This window comes from Pan troglodytes, chromosome 13 (genome assembly GCF_028858775.2).
Source record: "Pan troglodytes isolate AG18354 chromosome 13, NHGRI_mPanTro3-v2.0_pri, whole genome shotgun sequence".
NCBI lineage: Eukaryota > Metazoa > Chordata > Mammalia > Primates > Hominidae > Pan > Pan troglodytes.
Genome location: NC_072411.2, coordinates 129,821,557 through 129,842,687, shown reverse-complemented (window position 1 = coordinate 129,842,687; position 21,131 = coordinate 129,821,557). Strand labels below are relative to the sequence as shown.

The 21,131-nt window shown below is 41.7% G+C and overlaps 2 protein-coding genes across 2 annotated transcripts; one reads left to right on the top strand and one right to left on the bottom strand.

Annotated features, from left to right (window-relative positions):
* Window positions 1–5,637: 5,637 nt before the first annotated feature.
* LOC104005404 (small cysteine and glycine repeat-containing protein 7) lies at window positions 5,638–6,120 on the bottom strand. The gene has a single exon (XM_063790822.1). It carries the CDS (start codon window positions 6,025–6,027, stop codon window positions 5,737–5,739), a length of 291 nt encoding a protein of 96 aa, XP_063646892.1. The 5' UTR covers window positions 6,028–6,120; the 3' UTR covers window positions 5,638–5,736.
* Window positions 6,121–17,454: 11,334 nt separating this feature from the next.
* On the top strand, window positions 17,455–17,733 carry LOC129143359 (small cysteine and glycine repeat-containing protein 9). The gene has a single exon (XM_054679465.1). The coding sequence runs from the start codon at window positions 17,455–17,457 to the stop codon at window positions 17,731–17,733; it is 279 nt and encodes a 92-aa protein (XP_054535440.1).
* Window positions 17,734–21,131: the final 3,398 nt, after the last annotated feature.

Below are 21,131 nucleotides of genomic sequence, written 5' to 3'. Positions count from 1 at the left end.
ATTGTTTCATTAGGTTTCCCCACCCCCACAGCCAACTTTCAAACTAGGTATTCAGATAATTAATGAGGTATGAACAAGTATCACAGTAATGTGGAAATTGCCATTCAGAGGCTCTGCTCTTGACTGAATTAATATCGAATGGATTAACAACAATTTAAAGTTTCTTGTTTTCTGTAAACAAAATTGAATTATTTGTTTGTACCTTGAACATTGTAACTGTGTACTTTTTCTATATTTTGTAAGTAGTGGGAGAGCACGCTTATTTAAGAAAAAAAAGTAATCTGCTTCTCTTTCCTTCTTATAGGAAAGGAAAGAAGGGTTCTGTACACTGCTACACTGCCCTAGAGGAAAAATAGACATCAATGGATGTGGCAAAAGGATGTCCATTAGGGACACTTCACAGAGCCAAAGAGATGATGGATTGGATGGGTTAAGTTGAGAAAAGGTAGACAGAGGTTGAAGAAATCTGGACTCAGGGCACTCCAACATTCTGGTGAATCCTGGACTACTACACATATACACATATATAATATATATGTTATATGTTGTATAAATATGTGTGTATATACATATATATACACACATATATATGTATATGTGTGTGTGTATATATGTGTGTGTGTGTGTATATATGTGTGTGTCTGTGTGTGTGTGTGTGTGTGTGTGTGTGTGTGTATATATATATATATATATATACACACATACATGGACAGAGTTTTGCTCTTGTTGCCCAGGCTGGAGCGCAATGGCACAATCTTGGCTCACTGCAACCTCCGCCTCCCAGGTTCAAGCGATTCTCCTGCCTCAGCCCCATGCACATATTTTTAATTTTAGATGTAGGGGGTACATGTGTAGGTTTGTTGCATGGATATATTGCCCACCACCGTATTTAATACTAACAATAATGCCTTCCATTATAAGAGGAATCCCAAAGACTAATTACCCAAAGACTAGACTAGACTCCTACACAGATCACAGATACCATCTAATAGGTTCTTTGCTTTTCTTGAACTTTTAAACCAAAATTAGAAAAAAATTATATTGGGCAATAACTAGAACTCATTCAAAGTGTATTTGCATTCAGATTCACCTACATACAGGCAGGCAGCTCTGCTCGGCTTCTTGGGGATACACAGCGGTCCCAAGCCCCAATCAGCCAACCTGTAAAATCCAGGTCATTGGAAACCACAGGGGATTCAAATATGTGACCTATTAGTCAGTAGCATAAGTTCCTACATAAAGCATGGCTCAAGTGCATAAGCATGCCAGTTAAATATAACCAGGTGTTGCTGTCCTAAATAAAGGATGCTATTCAGTGCATCTATCCATTAACTTCCTGCTTGTAATCCTATTGTGAAAGATAAACATTTGAGCAAAATCAAACCTAATCAACAAGCATTTGCTGAAACCTTGTAATGTGCAAGGCAATACAGGTGATATAAAGATATATATGTCTAAATTACTTCAAATTAATAAGAGAGATGATAGCGGGCATGGTGGCTCACGCATGTAATCCCAGCACTTTGGGAGGCCAAGGGGGGTGGATCACCTGAGGTCAGGAGTTCAAGACCAGTCTGGCCAACGTGATGAAACCCCGTCTCTACTAAAATACAAGTGGGTGCCTATAAACTCAGCTACTCGGGAGGCTAAGGCAGGAGGATCACTTGAACCGGGGAGGCAGAGGTTGCAGTGAACCGAGATTGCATTATTGTACTCCAGCCTGGGCGGCAAGAGTAAAACTCCATTGCACTCCAGCCTGGGCAACAAGAGTGAAACTCGGTCTCAAATAAATACATAAAAAAGAGAGATGAGAAGAAATAATTGGGAAAAGTAAGGAAGAAAAAAGATTTAACTAATAGCCCAATAAGAGTTGTCTCAAAGTAGTTGCTGGTGAATATCAAGACTTACAAGAGAAGAGACAAATTACTTCCAATTAGATAGAAGAAAGGGAGGTTTTATGAAGAAGGCAGAGCCTTCTTGAATGGAAAACTGGACTTGAATAGGTGGAGAGGAAGGAGAAGCAGAGGGTAGAGGGTATGGTGCAGTGTAGTCTGGGATTATCCTGTGTAAACTGATCCTCTGCTTCTAGAAAGATGTGACCTGATCTTTTTATACCTGAATTCCCTGATGGAAAAATAGTATGTATATCATAGGGTTACTATGAAATGGAAATGTGATAACACATATAAAACACATAGAATAGGGCTTGGGACATAGTAATCACTCAATAAATGTTAGTTATTATTAGAATTTTAACGTAGGCTACACGTTGTTAAGGGAAAATAGAAGACTTATTCAGGAAACAGGAAGGAAAGCAATTTACCTACAGTAGAAAGTTTATCCAATGGAGTTAATAGATATTTAAGCTGGAAATAAAATTTGAGAGTAGTTATGAACTTTAGACTGTGAAGACTTTGATGTTTCTTTTGCAAGTGAATTATATAGCACAATAAAAAATGAATATATAGCATTTCAGGAAGATATATCTGACAGCAGCTTGTAGGATCAAATTAAAAAAGAAAACCTAGAGATGGGTCAGTTAGATGGCTTTAGAGAACTTCATTCCCATTAAAAATTCTCAAATGCCAACAGTCTTCTTGAAATTCTTGTTCATCGTACTATATTACAGTAATGAATACAATAAAGATAATTCCCCAAAGCGATTACAGTCAACAACAGAAACACAAGCTGAACATGGGCCCTGTTATTCTTTGCCGACAGAACAATCACACTGTGCTGCACGCTTCTTTGCCAGGTGTTGTGCTGGGCGCTGGGCATGGGTGGGAGTGAGAGGGATGATCTACGAAGGTGACTGAGACAGCCTCATAACGGCACGTGTGTGCATGAACTCGGGAAGATAAAGATGGGAAATGAGGAAACGGAAAAAGGAAATGGTTCTCATAGGCTGAGGACAGACTGAGCAGATGTTCCTAGTCCAACGTCAAACAGGTTTTTTTTGTTTGTTTTTTTGTTTTTTTGAGACGGAGTCTCGCTGTCACCCAGGCTGGAGTGCAGCCTCGCGATCTCGGCTCACTGCAAGCTCCGCCTCCCGGGTTCACGCCATTCTCCTGCCTCAGCCTCCCGAGTAGCTGGGACTACAGGTGCCCGCTACTACCCCTGGCTAATTTTTTGTATTTTTAGTAGAGAGGGAGTTTCACCGTGTGAGCCAGGATGGTCTCGATCTCCTGACCTTGTGATCCGCCCACCTCGGCCTCCCAAAGTGCTGGGACTACAGGCGTGAGCCACCGCGCCCGGCGAAAAAGTTTTGCTAAAGATATGTAAGGGGCCCATTGGTCACTGGGAGAGCAGTCTCAGGCCCTGTCTATGGAGGGAGATGAGATCTGAGCTGAACCCTGAGGAAGGAGAGGAGAACCAACTCCCTGAAAGAGCTCTGGCGCCCCACGTGGTCCTGCCAAGATCAGGGTCTACCAGGACATTGGAGCACAGAGAACGTGTTCCCCCATTGGCTAAGAAAGTCAAATCTATATTACGAGTACTTCCACAATGCTTCAACCTTTCTGGTTCTCTGTAGAAATCTTTTTGAGCTCTTCTAATGTTGCGGGCACAATTCTAGGTATTTTACATGTATCATTTGATTTAATTCTTGAAATAACTTTGCAAAGCATATACGGTTAAATTGGAGAGTTGGAAAACAGGCCCAGGCAGGCTGACCTCAGAGCCAGCCCTCTTAACCACTGTGCAACATTGCACTCATCTTCACCATTCAATGTCAAGACCAGGGGTCAACAAACTGATGCCCACTTTTGGCCTGCCACCTGCTTTTGTACACAATATTTTCTTGGAACACAGCCACTTACACATTTAATTGTTGTCAGTGGCTGTTTTAAAGGTAGAATGGCTGAGTTGACAAGTTGCAACAAATCATGTGGCCTGCAAAGCTGAAAATATTTACATCTGATACTTCACAGAAAAAATTGCCAAAGCGTAGTCTAGATCATGAAGAACATTTAGTCAAAAAAAGATTTTTGAGTGCAAGCAAAGTGCCTTGGGCCTGGTACACTGTGGTGAGCTCCAATCTAATACGAGTTTGGCGAGTTTGTTCTTTCTCCCACCTTGAATGAGCATGACACTTCTCTAAGCTTTTGTAGCCAACCTCCCTCCTAAGTGGAATCTGTTTCGTTGCCATAACCAGGGTTAGAATGACTTTCCTATTTATTTATTTAGAGACAGGGTCTCACTCTGTTGCTCAAGCTGACTGCTGTGGTGTGATCATGGCTCACTATAGCCTCGACTTCCTGGGCTCAAGTAATTCTCCTGCCTCAGCCTCCCAAGTAGCTGGGACTACAGGTGTGCACCACTATGCTTGGCTAATTTTTGATTATTTGTAAAGATAGGGTCTCACTATATTGCCCAGGCTGGTCTCAAACTCCTGGACTCAGGTGATTCTCCCACCTCAGCCTCCCAAAGTGCTGGGATTACAGGCATGAGCCACCACACCCAGCCCCAACTTTCTTATTTATTTACAAGTCTTTATGACTACTGATGCCTAGTAGTGGTCTCGGAGGCCATGCCGAGAACACCGGCAAGGACATGAGCTACATGGAACTGCCCCACCCCCCACAGTGCTCAACCTCCTTGTCCTGGCAAACACTTTCCAGTCTTTTCAGAAGCCACTGAGCACAGCAAGGTAGAGGCTACATCCATTCCCCCCTCCTTTGGGGCTCATTTTTCATTTCCTACATAATTTGTTTTAGATAGTGTCTCACTCTGTCACCCAGGCTGGAGTGCAGTGATGTTGTCACAGTTCATTGCAGCCTCAGCCTCCTGAGATCAAGCGATCCTCCTGCCTCAGCCTCCCAATTAGCTGATACTATAGGAGCACTTCACCATACCCAGCTAACATTTTGGGTTTTTTTTCAGAGATGAGGTCTCCTATATTGCCCAGGCTGGTCTCGAACAACGGGTCTCAAAGGATCCGCCCATCTTGGGCTCCCAAAGTGCTGGGACTACAGACATGAGCCACTACACCCAGCCTCCTAGATAAATTTCAAGGAGAAACAGAGACCTATCACCACCATCAATTCGCACCACCCTCATCCCACCCTAGAAAATCCTTGGGAGAGTCCGAGTACACAGACCCCACAGGTAAGACATCATGTCAGAGCAGCAGCAGAGGGAGCTCTGTGCCTCTCTGATCAACAGCTACAAGTTCAGCGGCTGGGCCCACGGCCAGCTTCAGGAGGTTGCAGGAGTGTGAGGGCCAGAACTGGACTCACAGCACAGGGATGGATAAGCCGACGAAGGAACCGATTTTAAAAAAATGACTAATGAAGAGATTTTTGTGACATACCAAGTCATTTTATTGGGAAATTTTAAAGAGCAAATATAGACAAAAGCAATGGAAAAGATTGCACACAGGCAGTGAACAGAAAAATGGTGAAATCCAGGACTGACTATTTAGGAAAGATTGAACATTACAAAATAATAAAATACTAAGTTTCCTGGTTGGCTCTGACTTTATCTGGTTATCACCAGCTGCTCGGTTGCCTGTTTGTTTCACATTGTGTGGTCTGGGCAAGTTTGTGCCGTGTGTGGGCAAAGGAAGATCCCAGAAGGACAAAGCACAAGGCACATGAGGCAGAAGCCAAGGGGATCTGCTGGTGACAGATAGGTTAGAAAAAGGATTAGACAGAATGGGGTTAAGCAGAGCCTTGCCAGCAGGAGACAGCGAGGGTTCCCACAGCTCCTGGGCAGGGGTGGAACCAGGCCGGCCACCTAGCAGCAGCATTGCTTCTGGCAGCAGCATTTCTGCTGGCAACAGCCCTTCCCACAGCCACAGCCACATGAGCTGCAGGTGCGGCGGCAGCAGCAGATCACGGGAGTGCTGCAGCAGCCTCCACAGCAGCCGCGGCAGCAGGGGCAGCAGCTGGAGCAGCAGCCCACCCAGTAGCACCTGCAGGTGGTGCAGCTGCCACAGCCACCACCACAGCCACCACCACAGCCACCACCGCAGCCACCACAGCGGCCACCGCAGCCACCACAACCTCCACAACCACAGCAACCCATGGTGTCAGTAGAGAGGACTCAGGTGAAGTGAGGAGAGAGGACTCAGGAGAGGTGAGGAGGTCTGATGCCTCCTTCTGCTGGGGGAGGCCCTTAGGTACCAACTCTGGGGAGAGGAGAGGGAAGACACATGACCACTTCCTTGTTATTGTTTATTTCAGTTTCCACAGGGAAACCTCCTGTTTATGTCCCTATTAGGCACCTTTCATCTCATTAAGTCACTTATCTTCAGTTCAGCTAAATTAACTTCTGTTCCATCCAGTGGGAATATTCAGCCAAGGACCTATCCCTATTTTCAAATACAGCCAGTCTTGAATAGATGAGCCAGAGAGATATAGCTGTCATTGATGGTTTCCTTGCTTACTAATATTTTCCCAGGAGAATCATATATTTCCCTTGACATCTCTCCAGAAAAAATTCCTAGGGTTTACTTGAGTAGGAGAAGGAGAACACAGAAGCTAACATAAAGGAAGTTCCCAATCTTTGCTATTTTCTATCACTGGTCTGGAAGTCACAATTCAAAGAGGCCACCTGCATCTAGGTTAGTGGCTATGTCTGATTATTCTACCTGGGAGAGCCCTCAGTACACACAGTGAGCTCATTTAAGGAATTATCAAGATCAGCCTCATTAGAGAAGCCCACAGCCCTCAGATCCGGTTTCAGTACCTTCTGGTCCTCGGGTTTCTGCCTCCTAATGAATTCTTCTCGCACGAGTCACACTTTGTAGGTCCCACCTTAATGACAGAGCTGGCAGCAAGGCAACCCCAAAGTAAGGGTCCAGAGGCCCCAGGAAGCTCCACCGTCCCCAGAGATGCCCTCACCTGGCCTTGCAATGCTGCTCAGAACTCAGGACGAAGGGGACTAATCAATGTCAGGCTTCCCAAAACACATTTGGTAGAAGATTCGTTCCACAGGACATTAAAAGGCAACACACAAAAAAGGTTTATTTTTGAGAAATAATGAGTTTAAATAAAGCCAGACAGGCTTTTTGACTCTGTCCTCAGTGGCTTGCCTTTGTCACGTGCTCTGTGACTCTCTAAGTGGGAGGGGGAGTGCCGCACTCCGCACCCCTCACCCCGCCCCGAACTTCCTTTCAGTCTGGAAAGCAAGGCTTTCATTTACTTCTCAGGTGTGGAGTCCCAGGACGTCCTACGTTCAGATTTTAATGGTGGATTTGGAAAAGCACATTCACACATTGACCAAAGAGAAGAGAAAGGTTAGAGCAGTGGTTCTCAAACTTATTACTCTCGGGATCCCTATGTTCCTAAAAAGTATTGACAACTCCAAATTGTCCTTGTTATACGGCTTAAATCTATAGATATTTATTGCATTCTAAATTAACACTGAGACTTTTAAAAAGTTTATTAATTCATTTAAAAATAATATAAGCCCATTACATGATCACATACACAATACATTTTGGAAAAAAACCTCCATTTTCCAAAATAAAAAAGAATTAATGAGTACAGTGGCCATTATTTTATATTTTTGCCAATCTCTTTAATGTCTGCCTTGATCAAAGACAGCTGGATTCTCATTCTCTTTCTGTGATGAATCTATTATCCTACAGTGTTTTGGCTGGAGTAAAAATCCAGCCTGACACAGATATGCAGTTGGAAAAAGGAGGAGTATCTTAATAAGCTCAGGGCCTCCAGAGGTCCTTAGATCACACTTTGAAGACTGCCAGAGCAGAGACTTGGAAAGATTTTGGTCCTTGAGGAAACAAACTACTTTAAAATAGTCCCTATTATTAACTATGACCTCATGAAGTATAAATCCTTATACATGGTCAGTATATGGTATAATGATGTTAACACAATTTTATGAAATTTTTGTGCTTCTGTATTTTAAAAGCTATCTTGTGCTGCTCTATATTCTAATGTTCAACATTTCTTTCCTACTCAACAATTCAGACTCACTAGTATGGCATTAAAATGCCCTCAACAATCCAGCTTCAGGCCAGGTGCGGTGGCTCATGCCTGTAATCCTAACACTTTGGGAGGCCGAGGCAGGCGGATCACTTAAAGACAGGAGTTTGAGACCAGCCTGGCCAACACGGTGAAACCCCGTCTCTACCAAAAATACAAAAATTAGCCCTGCGTGGTGGTGCAGTCCTGTAGTCCCAGCTAGTCGAGAGGCTAAGGCAGGAGAATCGCTTGAGCCTGGGAGGCAGAGGTTGCAGTGAGCCAAGATCATGCCATTGTGCTCCAGCCTGGGTGACAGAGCGAGACTCCATCTCAAATAATAATAATAACAATAAATAATCTAGCTTCAATTTATCTTTGCAGCTTAATCTCCTGTCTGAGGCTCTAGAGTAGCCCAAGGCTACATGAGAAGGGCAAGTTTGTAATTAACATCATGACTACTAGTAGAAGTTAATATCTACAGTGCAGGTACCACATGTTCAACACTGTACCACACTCTTAGAAATGAAACAGAGACAAGAACAATGAAGGGGGCAAGATTTACCAAAGGACAGGCCATTGGTCAGGAACGAAACCAACAAAGCAAAGGACACTTGGGAGTAAGGGAGCAAATGCAGGGCAGGCACCAGGTTGCTCCTCTGACACAGACCTTTTGCTTTCACACAAGAAACACGCCAGCCACATCACCATAACTTGAACTTGCCTCCTCCCCCACCTCCCTTGTGGCTGTGCCTTAATTTAAAGGGCCCTCTTCCAGCAGGGACATCCCATGCATCCTCAAAGACACAGTTCAAATGTCATCAATCCCCAGTCACCCCAATTGAAACTTATCTGTCTCTTCTTTTCTCCCTTCTGTTTTGGTCATATATCTCCATTAAATTATAACAAAAGAAGGGAGAGTAAGGGTGGGAAAATGAGGAGGCAATGGTGTGGAGGCAGGAGAATAAAGAGGGGGCTGGGATCTGTCATCACCACCACAAATGGCAGCAGCAGAGGGAGCTGGCCCTCCACCTGCCCTCCTCCAGGCTCTCCCCTTCTCCCATCAGCTGGCCTGCCCTCTTCCTACAATGACTACTTCCTGTCTTCTCCCCTTTCTTCAGATGTTGGATGCCTTCTCCGACCCCTTCACTCCAAGAAGGCATTTCCTACCATACTGTGCAAAAAAGTGCTGGAATCCAGTCGGTCCTCCTCTTCTTGGGTTAACCATGGAGGAGGAGGTGGGTGTGGATCCCACTCCCACCATCCAAGACTGGCCCCTGCACCTGTGCACTTGAAACCACCTCCATCTGGCTTTCTAAATCTCCTTTCTCAGGCATCTCTTCCTCTCATTCCCTCACTCCACGGGTATTTGCTGAGCACCTGTGAAGTGCCACCCACCCTAGACACTACAAACACAGCAATGAACACTCCCCCAACCTTCCAGATTCTTCTATCCACATCAAAACCTTGTAAGTGGCATTTCTCCTACCTTCAAGCAAAAAAAGCACACTGTTGAGTCCAGTGCCCCTCCAGCTACTGCCTTTGTCTCTCCTCCCCTTGACAGCCACACTTGCAGAAAGCATTGTCCAAAAAAAGCCAAGAAAACAACAACAACAAAAAACCTCCCTCTAGATGATAGGCAGGAGAACAGTGACACTAAAAAATAGGTGTTGGGTGAGGAAGCAGGAATGTGGGATGAGGAGTCAGCAAAGTACGCATAGGATTATATACAGCGGCCAGGTGCAGTGGCTCACGCCTATAATCCCAACACTTTGGGAGGCCAAGGCGGGCAGATCACTTGAGGCCAGGAGTTCGAGACAAGCCTGGCCAACATGGCGAAACTCTGTCTCTACCAAAAATACAAAAATTAGCCAGGCATGGTGGCACACACCTGTAGTCCCAGCTACTTGGGAAGATGAGGCAGGAGAATGGCTTGAACTTGGAAGGTGGAGGTTGCAGTAAGCCAAGATCACACCACTGCACTCCAACCTGGGCAACAGAGCACAACTCCATCTCAAAATAAAAAAATTATACACAAAAAGCCAGGCACAGTGGAGCATGTCTGTAGTCCCAGCTATTTGAAAGGCTGAGGCTGGAGAATCCCTTTAGCCCAGGAATTTTAGGCCAGTCTGGGCAAAATAGCAAGACTCCTTCTCTTAGAAAGAATAAATAAAAAAACTTTTAAAAGATTATACATAATAAAATGTGTTGACATGTCTTTTAAAATATAAAAAATATGAAGAAACAAAATATTACGTATAATTCTATTTAAGTATAATTAGTGATATTTTTCTACTATGAAAGTTATACATGCTTATTGCAGAAAATTGAAAAATACACAGAAATATGAAGAAAAAAATTATCCATAATCACACCTTATGGAAATAACCATTCTTCACTTTTTATTTTTCTTCCAGAATTTTATGTCCACCCATCTGCACTACTTAAAAACAAAATTGGGGATTATGGTACATATATTGAGTTATTGTTTTTTCACTTACTATAAAAAATAAGAATCTTCACCAAAAATCCTCCAAAACTTCCCCACTTCTCCCTAGACAACCCCTGCATGTGAAATGCTCTAACTCAAATCCCCCGTGACCTCCACTGCTGCAGAGTCCACAATATGCTCTTTGACAATGTTACAAGATGAGTTCTCAGCACTATGCAATTGACAAATCTTTCTTAACACATTCTCATCTGTTGACTTTTATGAGACAAAATTCCTTGTTTTTCTTCTACTACTTCTGTTATTCTTCTCCAGTCCACTTTGCAGAAAATGACTCTGGGAGGTTTGAAACTTGGTAAGTAAGTCTTCCTTGTTATGTCTTTGGGAGAATTTCACTTCCTTTAGATCTCATTGACTTCTTTGTTGAATACTTTAGGCTTTATTACATGGATCTACCTTTTTAAAATTCTGATTTTTCAGAAGACCTCCGGTCTCAAATATTTTCAATTATATCTTCCTACATGTAGGGTCATTTTTTCTTTCTGTGGGGACAGGAGGCAGGTCATCACCAGGTCTTCCGATAATGATCTGAATAATAAGGCAGCTGTAATTCTCCATCCACTTGGATCTGGACCAGAGCTGCCCAGTTGGACTTTCTGGAAAGATGGAAATGTTCTATTCTGAGCTGACCAATATGGTAGCCACTTACCACATGTGTCTATAGAGTACGTAAATGTAGCTAATGAAGCTGAAGACCAAAATTGTTTACTTTATTTAATTTTGATTAATTTGAATTGAATTAGCCTACATTGTGAGTAGCTGCCATATTGGACAGAACAATTCCAGACTGTAATTCTTTGAAAGGAGGAACTATACATTATCCTTACTGGTATCAATTTATCAAAAGTTTAATAATACTGTTATACATTTCAGACACTGTGTAGCACTTGGGAGAGTAAGATGAATGAGAGATGAAACTGGCCCTAAAGAAGCATGTAAGGTCCATCAAATAAGACAAACACAAAAGCAAACCATAAGAACTTAATATGAAAAGCCCTGAAACAGAAAGCCAAGTGGAAAACATACAGGGGATCAATTATTCAAATTCCCAATGCCTAGCACAGTTCCTAATATGTAATACAGCCAGTTCTGGTGTAACACTTGTTTTTGAAAATGTAAATGTGTTCCAAGGAGGCTGATGTATTGAGAAACAACTGGAACATAATGCAAATTTTTCATTTGTTTATATGTGATTTTGTCCAAGAGAAATACCAAGTAGATACAGAAAACTGCACCCAGCTAAAATGCACGCATGCATACTTCAAACAACTACTTACTAGCTACCTGCTCACCAATGTGCTGTGAATGAAACCCATCCACACATAACAGTTACAACTTTCTGTTTCATTTCAGATACCACTCCCTTCCTATCACTTGACAATACCACAAGCTGCAACCCTTCTTATGCCCACTTCCATAAGCAAACTTCAGGTAAAATGCCACATTTATTACACGATATATGTATATCCTGTAATACACACACACACACACACATATATACACACATGTAATGTATAGAACTGTGCACCCTTTTTATTAAGTTCTCGATCTTGTCTTTAATGAGTCACTGATGAAGTTTTTTGAGTGCTGTTCCCAAAGCTCAGTGTTAGCCATGAGTCCTATGCTTTTATTGCACAGTTTTGTACAGTCTCATGATTTTTAGGAGCACATATGTTGTGTTATAGAAGAACTGACTGTAGGTGCAGAAAAAAAATCCTAGCAATGAGTGCAGTTAGTACCCAGATCTTGGATTCTAAATATCACTATCCAATAAAAGGAACCAGAATCCTTGGAGAACAGGCTGATTCCAGATCTGGGACAGGAAAAGGATGAAATGGGACCTTGAACATCTTGTGCCAGAATTTAAGTTAGTACTTCAAAAATTATGGAGATATTTTTTAAAACCACAGACCAGCTTGAAGGTGCTACCAATGGCAAAATTTGGGACAACTTGAGCATCAGAATAATGACAATAACAGATTTATAACTCAATGAATAGAATAGGGTTCGATCAGCCAATATTGATATAAATGATTAAACAGGAGAATGCATATCTTTGACCTAGCCAGACGTTGCTTAATTGCTCTCAGAATTGGTTATAGCAATTTACACTCCCACCCAACAAAGTATGAGAATTCCAAGTGTTTGACATTCTCACCAATATTTGGTATTGTCAGACTTGAACATTTTGATAATCAGGTGGGTATAAAATTAAAACCATGGTGTGGTTTTAATTTGCACTTTTCTGATTACCAGTGAGGTTGAGCATCTTTCTGTGTTGAATTTTGTCTTCTATAACTCCTCAATTCATATTCTTCATTCATTTTTCTAATAAGTTGTTTTCTTTTTAAAATTAATTTGTTCTTTAGGCTAAAGTTTATTTTAATCTTTATTTTCAGCATTTTTTTGGTTTGTTTTTTGTTTTTGTTTTTGTTTTTGTTTTGAGACGGAGTTTTGCTCTTGTTGGCCAGGTTGGAGTGCAATGGCACGATCTTGGCTCACTGAAACCTCTGCCTCCCGGGTTCAAGTGATTCTCCTGCCTCAGATGCCCGAGTAGCTGGGATTACAGGTATGTGCCACCACACCCGGCTAATTTTTTGTATTTTTAGTAGAAACGGGGTTTCAACATGTTAGTCAGGCTAGTCTCGAACTCCTGACCTCAGGTGATCTGCCCACCTGACCTCAGGTGATCTGCCCACCTCAGCCTCCCAAAGTGCTGGGATTACAGGCATGAGCCACTGTGCCCAGCCAATTTTCAGCATGTTTTTATGTGAAAATGTTTTCTTCTCTTTCATTTGAAGTATTTTCTATTTAATTCATATTTTTCTTTATTTTTTGGATTTCTCTATTCTAAGAAATAATTTATCCTTGATGAACATAGATGCAGAAATGCTCAACAAAATACTGCAAACCAAATCCCACAGCACATCAAAAAGCTTATCCACCATGATCAAGTAGGTTTTATCCCTGGGATAAAATGTTGGTTCAACACATGCAAATCAATAAATGGGATTCATCACATAAACAAAACTAAAGACAAAAACCACTTGATTACCCCAATAGATGCAGAAAAGGCTATTAATAAAATTCAACATCCTTTCACATTAAAAACTCTCAATAAACTAGGTATTGAAGAAACATATCTCAAAATAAAAAGAGTCATCTAAGACAAACCCACAGCCAATATTATACTGAATGGGCAAAAGCTGGAAGTATTCCCCTTCAAAACTGGCAAAAGACAAGGATGCCCTCTCTCACCATTCCTATTCAACATAGTATTGCAAGTTCTGGACAGAGCAATCAGGCAAGAGAAATAAATAAAGGCAACCCAGCACTTTGGGAGGCCTAGGTGGGCAGAGCACCTGAGGTCAGGAGTTCGAGACCAGCCTGACCAACATGGAGAAACCCCATCTCTATTAAAAATACAAAATTAGCCAGGCATGGTGGTGAATGCCTGTAATCCCAGCTACTCGGGAGGCTGAGACAGGAGAATCGCTTGAACCTGGGAGGTGGAGGTTGCAGTGAGCCAAGATCGTGCCATTGCACTCCAGCCTGGGCAACAGGAGTGAAACTACGTCTCAAAAAATAATAATAAAAAGATAAATAAAGGGCATCAAAATAGAAAGAGAGGAAGTCAAACTATCCCTGTTTGCAGATAACATAATCCTACATCTAGAAAACCCCACAGTCTCTGCCCCAAAGCTCCTTAAGCTGATAAACAATTTCAGCAAAGCTTTAGGATACAAAAATCAATGAACAAAAATCAGCAGCATTCCTATACACCAACAACAGTCAAGCTGAGAGCCAAGTCAGGAATGCAATCCCATGCACAATTGCAACAAAAAGAATAAAATACTTAGGAATACAGTTAACCAGGGAGGTGAAAGAGTTCTACAATGAGAATTACAAAGCACTCCTCAAAGAAATCAGAGATGACACAAACAAATGGAAAAACATCTTATGCTCATAGATAGGAAGAATCAAAATCATTAAAATGGCCATACTGCCCAAAGCAATTTACAGATTCAGTTCTTTCCTATCAAACTACCAATGACATTCTTTACAGAACTAGAAAAAATTATTTTAAAATTCACATAGAACCAAAAAAGTGTCTGAACAGCCAAAGTAATCCTAAGCGAAAAGAAAGAAGCTGGAGGCAACATGTTACCTAACTTCAAACTATACTACGAGGCTACAGTAACCAAAACAGAATGGTACTGGCACTAAAACAGACACATAGACCAATGAAACTGAATAGAGAGCCCAGAAATAATGCTGCTCACCTACAACCATCTGATCTTTGACAAAGCTGACAAAAACAAGCGATAGAGAAAGGACTCCCTATTCAATAAATGGTGCTGGGATAACTGGCTAGCCATATGCAGAAGATTGAAACTGGACCCCTACCTTACACCATATACAAAAATCAACAAAATCAACTCAAGATGGATTAAAGACTTAAATGTGAAACCCAAAACTATAAAAACCCTAGAAGAAAATCTAGGCAGTACCTTTCAGGACATCTACATGGGCAAAGATTTCATGCCGAAGATGCCAAAAGCAATTGTGACAAAAGCAAAAATTGACAAATGGGATCTAATTAAACTAAAGAGGTTCCATGCAACAAAAGAAACTATCAACAGAGTAAATAGAAAACCTACAGAATGAGAGAAATTATTTGCAAACTATGCATCTAACAAAGGTCAAATATCCAGCATCTGTAAGGAACTTGAACAAATGTATAAGCAAAAAACAACCTCATTAAAAAGTGGGCAAAGGAAATGAATGGACACGTTTCAAAAGAAGTCATATATGCAGCCAACAAGCATATGAAGAAAAGCTCAGTATCACTAATCATTAGAGAAATGCAAATCGAAATTACAATGAGATACTGTCTCACAAGTCAGAATGGCTATTATCAAAAAGTCAAAATGTAACAGATGCTGGTGAGGATGCAGAGGAAAGGAAATGCTTATATACTGTTGGTTGGAGTGTAAATTAGTTCAACCATTGTGGAAAGTAGTCTGGTGATCCCTCAAAGAGCTAAAAACAAAACTACCATTTGACCCAGCAATCCCATTACTGGGTATATACCCAAAGGAATATAAATCATTCTACCATAAAGATACATACACACATGTTCATTGCAGCACTGTTCACTATAGCAAAGACATGGAATCAACCTAAATGCCCATCAGTGGTAGACTGGATAATGAAATTTATCCATTTAGAAATTTCTTTATCCAGTCTACTATTATGGAATATTATGCAGCCATAAAAAAGAACAAGATCATGCAGGGGCATGGATGGAGCTGGAGGTGATTATCCTTAGCAAGCTAATGCAGGAACAGAAAACCAAATACCACTTTTTCTCACTTATAAGGGGGAGCTAAATTATGAGAACATATGGATATGAATAGAAGAACAGCAGACACTGGAGTCTACTTGAGGGTGGAAGCTGGGAGGAGGAAGGGGATCAGAAAAAATAACTATCGAGTACTAAGTTTAGCACCCAGGTAATGAAATAATCTGTAAACCAAACCCTCATGACATGAGTTTACCTATAACAAACCTGCACATGTACTCCTGAACCTAAAAGTTAAAAAAAAAGAAAACTAATTTATTGTGTCTTCTTAAAATATCAAGCTTTGCTTTTCACTTTTAGATCTCAAAAAGCATCTGGAACTTTCTTTTATGTATGGTGTGAAGAAGGATGCTAGTGTTATTTTTATCCATACGGATAACATGTTATTTCAGTACTAATATTGAATAGTCAATATTTTCTTCTGATTTGTAACTGTTCTGCCATATATCAAATTCCAAAATCTATGTGATTCCATTTCTGGGGTCTCTATTCCTCTCCGTTAGTCTATCTCTCTCAGCAACAAAATTTCTCACTGTTTTAATGACCACGGCCTTAGAAGGAGTCCCAACATCTGATAGGGCAAACTGTCCTTCTCATTCCTCTTAAAACATGTATTTGATATTATTGACCTTTTGTTTTGTCAAATGTATTTGGGGGGCAGCTGTCAAGGTAAATCAAAACAAGAAAAGTTTGTACATCTCTTAGTGTTTTTAATAGAATTGCAATGAATTTATTAATTTATTTGGAAAGGATTGACATCTTATAGATGTCAGTTGAGACGTTCCATCCACAAACCTCTATTTCTTTCTTCTTTTATGTCCCTCAGTAGAATTTAAAAATTTTTTCCATCAAGATCCTGCATGTCATTGGAGTCATATATCATTATACTTTAATTTTATTTTTGTTGCTATTTTAAATGGATTCTCTAAATCCTTGTTTTGAGTAAACCCATTCAAAAAGTAATTTTTAAATTACATTTTCTATTTGATATGAAATCTCTTTATGTTGAATATTGATGTTTGAGACTCCCTTTTCCTCCAGGACTTCCTATTACCTTTAATATATTAATGTGAATTTCCCAAATGGAAACAATATGCAACATTTCCTGGGCTTCTTTGATGACAAAACTCATTTTAATAAAGACTCTATATACCTAATGTGTTGGGGTTTTTCTAAAGGGTGATTAAGGATAACACACATAAAATGTATATACTTAGAGTAAAAGACAGATACATTTTGAATGAGGACTCTTTCCTCTGGGCAGCTATTACTGATTTGCGAAAGACGAGGAACGGCTGGATCTCTTTGGCTTAGACCATCGACTACTATCAAAATAATTTTACCCTCAGGTAGACAGATTGAAACAATGCAGTGTTTTCTGAAAAAATGTCAGTTCTGATTCCGTTTTTGAAATATCAGTGAATTTATCTAAAATTGAAATAAAAAATCAAGTTGTGTACACCCCTGAGGAAGTAATAAACAGGAAACAAAAGTTTGCCACGGAAAGTGGCCAAAACAACAAGGAAGTGACTGTAGTCATGTGCCAAGCCCCAGCAGCAGTATTTAAGGGTCCCTTGCAGAGGCAAACATCAGACCTCATCACCTCTCACATCCTCCCTCCTCACTTCACCTGAGTCCTCTCTACTGACACCATGGGTTGCTGTGGTTGTGGAAGTTGTGGTGGCTGCGGTGGTGGCTGCGGTGGTGGCTGCGGTGGCTGTGGTGGTGGCTGTGGCAGCTGCACCAGCTGCAGGTGCTACCAGGTGGGCTGCTGCTCCAGCTGCTGCCCCTGCTGCCGCGGCTGCTGTGGAGGCTGCTGCAGCACACCCGTGATCTGCTGCTGCCGCCGCACCTGCAGCTCGTGTGGCTGCGGCTGTGGGAAGGGCTGTTGCCAACAGAAATCCTGCTGCCAAAAGCAATGCTGCTGCTAGGCAGGGCACCTGCCTCTGGAAGAGTTTGCTGCATCTTGCTTGCCCATTGCAAGCCTTCCCCCAACCTCGCCCTGGTTCTCTTTCCATCACTGGGAGTCACACATGTGACTGGGAGTCACGCAAGGGCTGTAGATTTGATACCCTCCTCTCTGTCACATCACAAATCTATAATTTCAAAATATTGAGTGATATTCATGTGAACAATGAAAACTATGAAAGCAAGGGACAGCCCAGCTCCTGCAAACAATTCACGGCTGAAGAAATGGAAAATGAAATCATAGTTACTAACTTTTATGTTTTTCTGAAATTCCTTAACACAAACTTCAGTGCCTGCCTTCTTTTCACTGTGCTGTAAATTACATGCTATTTCTACTCTATTCTCATATCCAGCAGTTCTGTACTGCTAAAAACTAAATGCACAGAATAATGTACCATATAATGATGGCTAACCATCTCTTTTACTTATTGTCTTGCTATAAAAGGACCTTTTGTGCTGTATAAATTCACGCAAGTTAAATAAAGAAACCCTGTTGGGAAGAATTTCCTCTACTGTGAGATTCATTTCTTTTATGATCAAACTTGTGCTAAAATGCATTATGGGCTCAATATCCAGGGCAGAAACACTTCGCATGTGGAGCAGGTCTCAGGGAAGCCTTATTTACCCAATTTCAATTTCCCTGTCTCACTGTTTGTGACAGTCATTTCTTTGGAGTCAATGTTAATGTAATTTACTCCCAAATTGCCTACATCTCACTTCCACTCATTGGGTCAGGTCAAAGGAGCATGAACCCAATTTGGGTTGCTGACATGCCAAAAGAATAGCAGGTGCTTTACCCCAAATCAGCCTAACCCATCCCTGAAAATGATAACCTTAAAACAAATGTAATACATTTTCAAATCTGCCTTAAGTCTTTCCTTTTCTAATCCCAATTAGAAGTATATGACCTTAGGGCTGGGCACAATGGCTCACGCCTATAATCCCAAAACTTTGGGAGGCCGAGGTGGGTGAATCACCTGAAGTCAGGAGTTTGAGACCAGCCCGGCCAACATGGTGAAATCACATCTCTACTAAAAATAGAAAAATTAGGTGGGCATGGTGGCAGGTGCCTGTAATCCCAGCTACTCAGGAGGATTGCTTGAACCTAGGAGCTGGAGGTTGCAGTAAGCCAAGATCGCACCACTGCACTCCAGCCTGGGTGACAGAGCAAAATTCCGACTCAAAAAAAATAAAAATAAAAAAAAGGAAGTATATGACCTTGGATACAAAATACTTATCACAGAGAAGGATTTTCAGAAGAGGCCACAACCAGGTCAGGCCAGCAGATATCTGCCTCATGCAGAATTGGCTCTGTGCTGGGATGGGTTGAGACGTATTGGGAGCAGATGTGCATGCAGGTACTGACAAAGTCTAATGAGCCCAGGTTAGGCCCACCCTGAAGAAGTAGAGGTTTCAATCTCTTTGTTTTTACTCTAGCATTAATCTTAGAAATGGTGATAATGGCTTAATTTTATATTTGCCAGTTTCTAAGAGCAATTCTTCACCTCATTCCCATGAGGAGAACAAAGCAAAAGTACAAAATGGAACTAAGATGTTGATCAAGGACCCACCATACTATTTACATGCATTCACGTGCAAGGGCATGAAGATTTTTTAAAGTCTCTCTGCAACATGCAAATAAAAACTGAAATTACACTTAGCCAATCCAAACTAAGAATATAATATAAGTACCTGATTGTTCATGACCCAGGAAGTTGCTCCTCATGTGTAACTAACAGAATATAAGTTAAACAGAGGCCTGGCACAGTGGCTCATGCCTATAATCCCAGCACTTTGGGAGCAGAGGCGGGTGGATCACTTGAACTCAAAAGTTCAAGACTAGCCTGGGCAACATGGTGAAACCCCATCTCTACTAAAAGTATAAAAATCAGCCAGGCTTGGTGGCGCACACCTGTAATCCTAGCTACTTGGATGTCTGAGGCAAGAGAGTCGCTTGAACCCGGGGAGGTGAGGTTGCAGTGAGTTGAGAACATGCCACTGTACTCCAGCCTAGGTGACACAGTGAGACCCTGTCTCAAAAAAAGAAAAATAAATAGTAAGTTAGAAAAATTAAACAGAAAGAAAACATCTACATAACTGAAGAATTCAATGGCAACACCTAGTAGACTTAGAAATTGGAAAGAATTAATCTACACTGATTTTGTGATATATCCTACATTTTAATAACTTAATCATTTACCTTTAGACAGGAGAATTTCTAAAAAATTCAGGATAAAGGGTGCCTGTTCTCTTTAGAAGGAGTCCAGGTATAGAAAATCCATGCCCTCTATTGCTAGCCCATTTCAATGTACTATTATCCTCCACTTAAAAGTCTTCCATACACATGATTGAAATCTTCCCTGCTTTTGTGTTTCCTCTTGTCCTCTGTAGACCAAAGAGCAACATCTAAAGAGCTGCTCAACAAAACCCTTTATAGACCTGGGACAGTCTGGTGTTTTTAACAACCAGATCTCGTGTGAACTCATTACTGTAGGGAAGGCACCAAGCCATTCATGAGGGATCCGCCTCCATGATCCAAACACGTCCCACTAGGCCCCCCTCCAACACTGGAGGTCACACTTCAACATGAGATTTGGAGGGAACAAATACGCAAACCATATCATTCTGCCCTTTGCCTCCTAAATCTCATGTCCTTCTCACAATGCAAAATACAATCATCCCTTCCCAAGAGTCCCCAAAAGTGTCAACTCATTCTAGCAACAGTTCAGAATTCCAAAGTCTCATTTGAGACTTGAGGCAAGTTCCTTCCTCCTATGAGCTTGTAAGACCAAAATCAAATTATTTACTTTCAAGACATAATAGTGGTACAGGCATTGGGTAAACATCCCCATTCCAAAAGAGAGAAACTGGCAAAAAGAAAGTGGCAACAGGCCAGACACAAATTCAAAACACAGCAAGCAGGCATTAAACTTTAAAGCTCCAAAATAATGTTTGACTCCAGGTCTCCTCATATCCTGGGCACACTGGTGCAAGGGGTGGGCTCCCAAGGCTTGGGCAGCTCCACCGCTGTGGCTTTGCAGAGGGCAGCCCCCATGGCTATTCTCATGGGTCATAATTGACTCTGTGGCTTTTCTAGGCTCAGGGTGTAAGCTGCTGGTAGCACTACCATTTTGGGGTCTGGAGGGTGGTGGCCCCCTTCCCACAGCTCCACTAGGCAGTGCCCTGCCGGGGACTCTGTGTGGGGGCTTGATGTAGTTTAGATACTTGTTCCACCCAAATCTCATGTTGAAATGTAATCTGCAATGTTGGAGGTGGGGCATTGTGGGAAGTGATTGGATCATGAGTGCAGATCCTTCATGGCTTGGTGCTGTTCTTGTGACAGTGAGTGAGTTCCTGTGAG

Coding starts and splice junctions, on each gene's coding strand:
- LOC104005404 (XM_063790822.1), bottom strand. CDS start 6,027: ATGGGTTGCTGTGGTTGTGGAGGTTGTGGTGGCTGCGGTGGCCGCTGT.
- LOC129143359 (XM_054679465.1), top strand. CDS start 17,455: ATGGGTTGCTGTGGTTGTGGAAGTTGTGGTGGCTGCGGTGGTGGCTGC.